Source organism: Rhea americana, unplaced genomic scaffold, assembly GCF_003343005.1.
Source record: "Rhea americana isolate MKP2758 unplaced genomic scaffold, rheAme1 scaffold_34, whole genome shotgun sequence".
NCBI classification, from domain to species: Eukaryota; Metazoa; Chordata; class Aves; order Rheiformes; family Rheidae; genus Rhea; species Rhea americana.
Genome location: NW_028186468.1, coordinates 1,807,152 through 1,817,436, shown reverse-complemented (window position 1 = coordinate 1,817,436; position 10,285 = coordinate 1,807,152). Strand labels below are relative to the sequence as shown.

Sequence of the window (10,285 nt, the reverse complement as noted above, 5' to 3'; positions counted from 1 at the left end):
AAAAAAAAAAAAAAAACACAAGGATTAGGATGCTATATGGCTATAAAGTGCATACACACAATTGGTGCACAGAAACATCTGGATGAGTCAAGTGGCTAATCCTCTTCGACGGCTAATCATCAACACATTCAAACTGGTAGTTTGCTGGTCCAAAAGATGATGCCTATGCAAAATCTGCTTGTATGTTTTAGGAGGTTCTGTAAAGTTGGACCATAAACACGTAGGAACCCACAAACTCTCATGTACGCCTATAATACGTGCATTCACAGATGCATGCGTGTGAGTATGCAGACACACAGCCAAACCAGCAGAAACCAAACCATTGAGGAAGACAATAAACTAAGCAATAACAAGCAGTATGCTTGTCATCATCCACGTCAAGGACATGATGTGCATGGGCTACAGATGTGGAAAGGGGATGTTCTGTCTGGCCTCTGCCACTACTTCCCCTTCTGTGCTGTGAGCAAACAGCTAATATCGCCTCACCTCTGTGTTTCTCGCGCTTAACCAGTCAATCCCTATCAAAGGGATTGATAGTGCTTGGATATCTGCTATATGAGGATGCTCTGAGATTAATCAGTCAAGGCCTGCAGCTTTGAAAGTGCACAATGCTACGCAAGTGGTTCATTAATATTAATCATGCCATCTGGAATATAATCACACAAATGCGATTTAAATCCAAATTATTCAGAAAAAATGTTTTAAATGCCTAAAGCATATGCTCATACGCTATAGGGAAGGTGGTTACTGAAGTGACCAGAGCTTATATCACTGCTTAAATGTTAAAAATCTTCAAGAAGAAATAGGTCAATTTTGCAAAGATTCACAGGCAATAAGAACGAAAAAAATCTCCCTAACCTTGGAGTGAAGCCCTCTTGCACATGTGTTGAGTTTATCTGTGCGCAATATAGACTTGCATTGTCTAGTAGGGGTGGTTCAGTCTCTGACACACATCCCTCCAGCACAGAAACTCCTCACCGTATATATAGCCTCCGTGAGGAACATACATGACAGTATGAGGAACATGCATGACAGTGGGACTCAAGCCGAACTTCCCACCAGGACATAGACTAGAAAGTAGTTCTGGTGTTTCAGCAGTGCTTCTGGTGCTTCAGAATGGGATAGCTTTTAAAGTGTGATGTCCTTATGTTATGATACGACCTAATTCCTAATCATTGCTCTTTAAAGTGAATTAGACTAGTGGAACCTGTCTCTTGAGAAACAGGAAATAAACTTAGTTTTGCTTAAAAAACCAGCACTCCAGTAAGAAATCTGAAAAAGAAATGAAGGAAGAAAACAAAACTGCGATGCAAGGCATTGTATTTTATTCTACCTGGGACATTAGGCCTTTTAATGAAAGAGAAACATGTACTTAAGAGCTTTTTCTGATGGAAACCCATGTCTATGTGACAACATTACACTTGTCTGCAAGTCTAGCTCACAAAAATAGAGATCCTTGAGATTAGGCTTAGGAGGGCATATGTAAGTGCTAGAATACCCTGCAGAAACTTTGAGTAGTAGACTTAAGCATGTCTGAAAGACAACTTCAGATTCTGGCACTAGTTTAAAATGTTCACATTATCATAGCTATAAAATTCCTAGAAAGATTGTTTGGGTGCAAAAATTGACAAATGTTCCCTTTCAAAAAATCACAGAGCCTACAATGTATATGAGAGCTGCAAAACTGGAATTGGCTAAAATATAACATAGGAAAACCGAAATTTCCTCCTCGAGCACAGACAGCCCATTTTGTATATCTGCTCATTAATATTCTGAGGACAACATAATGACTTCTTAAGTATTTGTTTCTAGTAAAAATATAGTTTACTAGTATATGAATTACAGATGTTGCTTTTTCATGCTTTTCAAGTGGTTTCCATATTTTTTTCCCTGTATTATTTGAATTCGCCCCTCAAAATCCCGCCATTCTGACCTTGGCTGTTTAAGATTGATTTAATCAAATGTGCTTTTCTTCAAAATTCTTCAAAGGGGAATATTGTAAAAATTGGCTTCCTTGGCAATTCTGGTCTAATGGAGTTATTCCTCAAATTTGACAGGAGTTTGCTGGAATAAGAATGCCTGACCTCCTCCAGATCATTTGAAAGTCCCACATGGAGTCAATAGATTGGCTAATATATAAAATCCTAAAAATGATTTTTGAGCTAAAATTTTTTATATACCTGTCAAAATCGGAGAAATTGTTATTGAGGTTGAAAGGAGGTGTGTGCACCAAAAAATAGTGAAAGATCATGCTTTTTAGTTTGTCTGGTGTGAATTTCTTTCAGATACCATAGTCACAAGAGTGCAAAATCACAGGTTCAAAGCCTGACTCCTGATAAGAGGCTCAGGTTGATTTTTACACACATCTCTGACGGTAGAATTTGGTTATTATGGCCAAATTAAAGAAACAATTGTTATAAAGCAAAACGAACAGACTTGAAAGAAACAAATCCTAATAAGCTGTATCTACCTCCGTGTGCTTCTCTTGAACTGGCCAAAGGCTCACAACAGGACCTCGGTCCTTCATTTGTATGGTATCACTCATATTGATGTAGTTCTTCAGCTCAATCACTTTGTCCACCCAGGAGATGTCGGTCATCCCGTGGTCGGAGAAGAGGAGGACGTTGATGTCGTTCTGAAGACCCTTGCTCTGTGAAGCCAGTGCATGACAGTCGTTAGGGCTGGGAAAGCGCTTCACCACCTGACCTCCAGTGCTTGCCGGCAAATTTTAAGCCCCGTTTGGCCTCCCTCTGCTCATTTTGGAGGAAATACACCATCAAGAGCACAGCCTTGAATATTCTGCAGGGAGTGTTGCCACCTGCTGCAGTGGCAGCGGTCCGCTCTTGCTTGCTGTCCTGCAAGAGTCTAAGAGGGTAGGGCAGATCTGCTGAAATAAATCCAACCTCTAGTGAACATCCAGTGCAAGCGGTCTGTGTTAGAGGTTCACAGGCCGTATTATTATCTGAGCCATGGTGTGACCACCACTGTGATGTTCCTCAGAGAAACAGGTGAACCAGGGCTGTGAATCAGTAGAAAGGTGGTACTGTATCCACACCAAAATGGACTGATGCTCTGGAAGGGCATCACATATATATAAATATATGTATGATCACCCCATATATTGGGGGGGGGGTGAAAGCCTGAGTTTGAACCCCGTGACTCAAACACATCCTCATGGTTCTTGGTCTGCAACAGATCCAAATCAAATCATCTTCCAGACTGAGCATAGATTGATTCAGCAAAGCAAATATCCCTCAGAACTGCTGCTCCTGGGGCTTTCCTCTCATTTTGACCCGAGAGTTTTCAAATGCTGCTTAAAGAGATCTGCCCCCTGTTCTTTTCTCAACCTTAAACCTGAGCTCAAAATTTATCTTTATGCAAATCTAGACCTGCATAAATGCCATTTCTGCTTGCAAGAACAAGACACTAAATCTCAGTCCTACTGAACTGCTGTCCCAGTTGCTCTTGGACAGGATTTTATCTATTTATCTGTTGGTAAAATGCTGGAGGGAAAGCACCTTTGTTGTGATTTTACCCATGGCAAAGGTGTCTCCCTCTTCCCCTCTCAAACACAGTCACTTAGCATTACATCTTTTATGATCAGTTGAAATTGAATAGCATTTTCCTCTCCCCATTTAAGTACATAAAAAGCTCTAATATGTATTTACCATTTTGAAGAGATATCAGCTATAGCCATAAAATCTACATTTACCCAAAAGCTTGATGTCCTCTTTTTCTCACCACAAAATGATTTAGATAATGTTTTTAAAACAAAAGTTCAAGTGCAGGGTTCTGAGTAGTGTCATAAAACATAATATAGAAGTTAATTGTCTGATTCCACAGACCTTACCAAATGAGTAGTTTTGATTTGTTTGCCTGCTCTAAATTCCACTTGGCAGCACAAGCTATAAACAGAGCAACATGTATATTGCTTTATGGTTTCCCGGGGCTATTGGTATAATAATCCTCTAGGAGGATTATAATGCCATCTACAAAAATCAGGGCAATGCTGCCTAGACTTCTTCACGATATCAGTAGCCCCTCTTTCTAAGGAAATAAAAGTTTACTGCCAATACATCCAATTAATAGGCACTAAATAGGCTCTCGGCGATGCCAAGAAGAGCAGTTTTAAAAAACTTTTTCAAATGCTGTGGTAGGGTCTCAAGTAATTGCCATTTTTGAAATGCTGTTTCTCGAACAACTATTGTTGTAACGGCAAAATTATTTTAAGGTAATGGCCACCCTCTCGCAGTATTGATTCAGCTTCTTTAGCAGCATCTTTCGGCAGCCCGGTCGCAACAGCAGCCGACGACCTTTACGCAGGGCCCGGATGGTGGAGACACAAGGGGCAGGGCACAAGGGGCTTTGGGGGTGCTGTGAAATGCCGCGTGCACCGGGAACGGCGGGCAGGGGCACCGGGACCCCCGCTGAAAGGGTCGTGAGCGTTACAGCGCCAAGCGCAGCAAAATGCGCTCGGGTGCTCCGTTTTCTGATCTCACTGACCTTGATTTGCTTGATCATGTTGCTTAAGGCTTTGTCGACCTCCTTCACGGCGTTCTGGCGCTGCAGGGACGCGGGGCCGTAGTGGTGCCCTTCCACATCAATGCGCTCGTAGTACACCGCGGCCATCTCCGCGCTGCCGTTGCTGCAGGGGAAGCAGCGAGAGGCCGGTGCACACGCAGCCCGCGGCGGCGGGGGCACCGCGCTGCCGCCTGCCCCTCCTGGCTCTAGGCGTTGGCGTCGTTTTCCTCACCACCCCTTACACAAACTCCGGAAACAGGGCTTCCTCAAGCCCCTTGCTCACGGGGTCACTTGGGGTGGTCTGAGACCCACGGGGGAGGTGCCAGGCAGAGATGACTGTGTGCAAACACAACCTACCCTAGCAGCCTTCTGCTACATCTTTCAATTAAGAAGGCTTTTCCTTTAAAGAGCCAGAAGAAGTACTAATTTCTGTGCTCGGTGCCCTTATTAAAAAATTGCGAGAATTACAAGTTAAACGTGCTTTAATTAAGTTTTGGCACTTCTGGCTTTCCCCCGTGTGAGGTCTTCCAAACCACTTCAGTCATCTCAGGGCATGCTCTTCCATGACCTTGCAGAAACCAGGACTGTATGGCTTGGGGTGAGATTATAGAAGGGTTCTTTCGTTCAGGAACATGATCAATGAACGAAAGCGAGCTAAGGTGATCTCCGAGGCAAGGGGAGAGTTGTACAAAGTTAGTTAATCACACATTTCTGCACTGAATGCCCTCAGCCTAATTAGTAGGGATAGCATATAAATCAATGTCTAATTACATTTTCATGACCGTTTTACAGTTTGTTGTAAAGCTTACTGAGAGTAGTCTTGCAAATAAAAATGTAAATTTATGCTCGTGAAGTTCAAACCTAGTCTTTTCCCATTGCCCTTTATACGTAACAGCGTATGCCATCCATAATATATACCCTTATCGAGATCAAAATCCCTACAAAAAGATTATGTGCATTTTCCTGACAGGTCTAGCTTCTCTTATTAAGGACATCCTAATAGTCTGCAGTAGTGAGCTAAATGGGGGAGAAAAAAATCAGAGGTGAGAGACTGAATTCAAACATTGCAGCAGTTCTAGAAAGCCACCTATGGCACCTACGAGTGCCTCATGCCACACGCAGATAACTAGCTTAAAATGTAAACTAAATTCCCTTCGACCCTGATAAAGTTAAGATGGGAATGGATGCTCCCATGTCCACATTCAAGTTAATCTTCAGACCACCACCCCACAGTAAAAGGTCTTAATTTCCTTTACCTGAAGTCCCTGAAGGGTTTGCTAATGTGGGAACATTTTGCTCAGTGGTAGCATCAGCAATTGCAAGTCATTAAAGTGCTAATACCTGCCATTAGGGCAAAGCTGCAGCGCGCACCAGCTGCACGAGGACCCGCTCTGGACCATGCAGTGCTCCTGCCACCGGCTGCGTTCCCACACTGAGCCTCTGGCTAATTGGCTTTTCAATTAGGGAAAGGGAATGCGCTGGATCTGCTGGCTTTTGTACAGCATCAGGAGTCAGAAACTCTTCCGAAAGATGTGTGTAACAAGAAAATGCCGCTCAAGGCTCTTCTACCCAGAGAGGTTAAGTCCTGCTAAATGAGTACTCCTAAAATAAAGGCATTTCAAGGCTGGCCAGCAGCCCAGAAGGCTATTTACTAAATCCTAAAGGACTAAACAAATAAGATGGGTGACAGGGAAAAGACACTGAGAGAAAAGATACTGAAAACTTACTATCTTTTTTTCTCTTTCCTTTTCAATTTGTTCTGTACCTTCCTTTCTTTCCGTAAGTCCCTGCTTTGCTCTCTCATGGAAAGTGCCAGCTTTGGCCTCCTGTGAGCGGCACCACCGCCGCTCTTGCGTTCCTGCCCATTTCTTCTTTTTCGCTGAAGGCAGCAGCAAGCAGCCTTGTGACTCTGGGTGAATTAGCTATTGAAATGCTTTCAATGGGCTCCAGCTATTCAAAAGAGCAGCCTGAAGGGCTGGAGTTTGCAACAGTTCATGCCTTGCTTTTCATTGCATTCACAGTTACAAAGCCGTAGCCTTTCCCGAACTGCCCTATGCACCTCGCTTCATAGAAACCGGTCAGGAAGCTTCAAGCACATCCTGGCCCAACTGCAAATGATGCCCGACCTAAAAGCTTTCCATGGTAATTCTGCCTTTTCTCCAAAAATCGGGCCCAGTTCCTGTGTTTAGTTTCTGTCCCCTTCATTGTTTACTGAATTAAAACATTGCAGCACTTCTAGGAAGCCTCCTATGGCACCTGTGAACTCCTCATGCCACATGCAGATAACTCAAAATGTAAACTAAATTATTTCAGGATCAAAGGCCTCCTGTGTTCTGAGACAGTTTCTCTCTAAACCCCATGCTGCAAGCAACAGTCTACCAGGAGGTGACTTGCAAGCATCTGTGAGCAGGACCCGGCGTGCCACTGTGAGCAACGGCCCCATCGGCACGCTCATCATTTGGGAGCCTTTTATCGAGGACAAGAAATCCTTGCTCTCTGAATGTCAGACTTTTCAGCTTCCGACTGCTATAGCAGTTTGCAAGTAATGCGTTAGAATTGCATGCTGGAATTGTGCAAACTACTCGAAAACACCTGCATGAGAAATGGTGGAAGCGGAAAGCTGGGTGTGGAGTGTATTTTTTTTCTAGAAGCTGCTGGCTATGTGTGTGGAAGCCTATACTCTCATTATACCCACATTTGCACAAAACGATTGCCAGCTCCAGGAACGTTGTGCCTATGATGTTCTAAAATGCAGAAGGAGCCAAAGCATTAGTCCTGCAAACAAGTAACTGGAATTTCGTAATTCCCAAATGCTCCCTCTAAATCTAAATGTTTCGAAGTCTGCTATTGCAGGTTAGTGAACTGATTTTCACAGGCTACCAATTCATTGGATTGGACCTCATCTCTTTAGGGATAAACAGCAAAGGGAAGATAGTAAGTTGGGATGTCTCCTCTGTGTTGTAACCTGTGAAGAAAAAAAGGAATATTCCTTTCCTCCGACCTTGTTATAACTGGCTGTTTCTGTACAGGGTCATGTTTCTACGACAAAGTTATCAGCTAGCCTCAGCTCCCATCTTCCTATGTGGGAGCTCCTCCTGAAAAACTGCCCTGCAACAAGGCTGATGGCGAAACCCAACACTCGTCCTCGAGACACGAAACACCCCACCGCAGAGCTGCAGGGACGTACCGCAAGGACTCGAGGGCGTCACTGATTGCATCCGCAAAGTTTTCGTCCGACGGGACGCTGAAGTACTCGCGGCAATAACTTGGTCTGACTCCAAGGATTTCAACCTCACAACCTACAAATGAAAAATGTGGTAAGTTTTGTAGTTTCACCTTCATTATAGATACGTTACTGTGGCGTCCAAGTTCAGGTTTGTGAATTCCCTGTGATGTTACTTATTTTTCATCTTCCGTGCAGGAAAACTTATGGTTGGGGACAGAAAAGGAGAGAGAAGTTTGTCTGATGAGTGCCTGCAGCAAACAGTACATTGGGTCCTTTTATTTCTCCCTTTAAAAATAAGGTCTCTTTGGGACCTTTCCATGACAAACTGATTCCCTCGCAGCAGACCATTTCCACCTAAATCACTAGGTTGTTGTCATTTTTAGTAATGTGGCCACATATCCTCAATTTCCAGACTTCCAATATAGCAGAACTAGATTTTGTTCCCTCAAAGTTCATCAAATACTTTCCAGTTAGACACACTGTATCTTACATAATAATACCCTCCATAAAGTACATTTTATTATGGGATGCTGGAACTGTACTGTTAAATCTGTTTCCTTGGAGATCTTTTTTAAAACAGTATAAATCAATTAACTCTCTTAGTAACTTGCAGCCTTCCTTGAAAAATACAGTCTGTGGCCCCAAATCTTGTGGCAACAAATCCTACAGGAGACTGTGGCTCTGAGCACACAAGAACATATTTTTGTGGGGTTTTGCCCTTTCACTCCCTGGTTGCAGTACTGAACAACATCAATGTTTAAAAGAACCATGCTTTCAGAAACACTATGCTCATGCAAATTATCCTTAGAGGACTCCAGAGCCCTCCCTTCACAGCCACCCATTTTTGGATGCATTCCTGGGTCACAAGAAAAGGTGAGATACCTTTTGCAAAATGGCCTCTATATTGCAATACAGTCAGGTCAAAAAGCTAACGCTAAGTGGTACCCTGAAATGACCTACGTTTGAGTCACTTTTTCTCTCCCTTGGGATGAAAGAAATAGGCGTTAAGGGCTGCCAGAGGCTGAGCTGTTGCCTAGGAAGAGCTAAGGTTGTGCAGGAAGGGTCGGTGCAGGGAGGGCACTAGGAGGAGGCAGCAGCTACGGCTGGGGACCCTCTACAGCGCCGTTTGCTTGCTGGGACACTCAGTAAAAAAAGAATTTTTCAGCGTGCCGTGTCTTGGCCTGCATGAAGCCAGCCTACCAAGATGCAATATCGGGATGCAGGGAAAAGCACCTCTTGCAGGCTAAGCCGACCGCGAGGCCAAGCACGGCAGCGGAGCTGCGACGGGACCGGTTTAGGTTACCCACACCACCTCTGTCCCCTTTGCTCTTTCCATTCATGCCGAGTTCTGCCCAAAACAGACCTTTGGAGGCTGCACAAGGAACCTAGTTTCAGGAGGTATGAAATACTTTAGGTTGAGTTTGGGGAAAAAAAATTGGCTCCAAAGCCAGGCAGGAATGTAAGGACACAACTGGAAACACAAGTCCAATCACTACTAAATCTAGAACCGACTCCTAATACCTTAGCGCAAGTGAAGATTGCTCACAGCCAGTGGGTAATGTGCTGATTTAGCTTCTTTTTTTTTTTCCTGTTCACATACTGACATCAGATTGTAATTTTCTCAGATATCATTCCTCAAAATTACTCAAAAGATAATTTTAACTGACAGTATTAACCTCCTGGGGATCTAGGATATTTTGGTCATTCAGATATCTATATTTTTGCTATTTCTAGATTGTCAAGTGATGAGCATGATATAAAAGACTAGAGAGGTAGAAATAGTTGGAAATAATTTTGACCAGTAAATATTGGTCTGCAAGCACACAGATCATTGACAATGCTATTGAAAATGCAGGCTGCTTACATTACCAATCAAGATTGTGCATATACTTTTATTGCCTCTATGATGAAAATAACTTAAAATGGGATTCTGGATGGGAAAGCTTGGTACAAATTAAAATTGAAAAAAAAGAAAAAAAAGAAAGAAAAAAGCTTACCATGAAGACCCTTTAATAAATTTAACTTTGGTAGAGACCAAGACAACTGGTAGATTTTCTCACTTAAATATAAAGGGAAAGGAAATCTAACAAGAATCTAATATAATAAGGTCAGAAAAAGTGAATATTGCGGGTTTTTGGTGAAAATACGAATAGTTGTGCCATATTTGCTGAGATTTAGTGTTCAATACCTTTCTGCACAGTTCTTATGATGCTAAACCACTATTTAAATACCTGAACTTCTGGATAAGGAATAAGGACTTCTTTCACAGTGATATATAGACTCCTCTTTATCTTTTTGACACGGAGACTTGAACTTCTGCCAGCTTTAAATTACATTTCTAAACATTGATTTAACAGTTGGACACTTCATGTCATAACAAAGTTTTGAAAACTTTCCAGACTAGCTCAATGTCTGGAAAATATTGTGTTTAAATGGAAAAAGGTTGGGTTTAGAGTCCCTTCTCCCTTTCTCTCATTTCAGTGTTTAGAAAAGATGTCATTCCCCTTCAGCTGAAGCAGTTGCATATACTGCTGGAAA

General features: G+C 42.8%; 1 protein-coding gene across 1 annotated transcript in view; it reads right to left on the bottom strand.

The window, feature by feature from the left end:
* ENPP6 (ectonucleotide pyrophosphatase/phosphodiesterase 6) overlaps positions 1–10,285 on the bottom strand; it is a 29,609-nt gene that overhangs the window by 3,969 nt on the left and 15,355 nt on the right. Inside the window, exons 3-5 of the mRNA XM_085311379.1 lie at positions 7,709–7,820; positions 4,504–4,645; positions 2,471–2,650 (exon numbers count right to left, since the gene is read on the bottom strand). Of these exons, the coding sequence (XP_085167505.1) occupies positions 2,471–2,650; positions 4,504–4,645; positions 7,709–7,820 (434 nt within the window). The remainder of the gene's footprint in view (positions 1–2,470; positions 2,651–4,503; positions 4,646–7,708; positions 7,821–10,285) is intronic.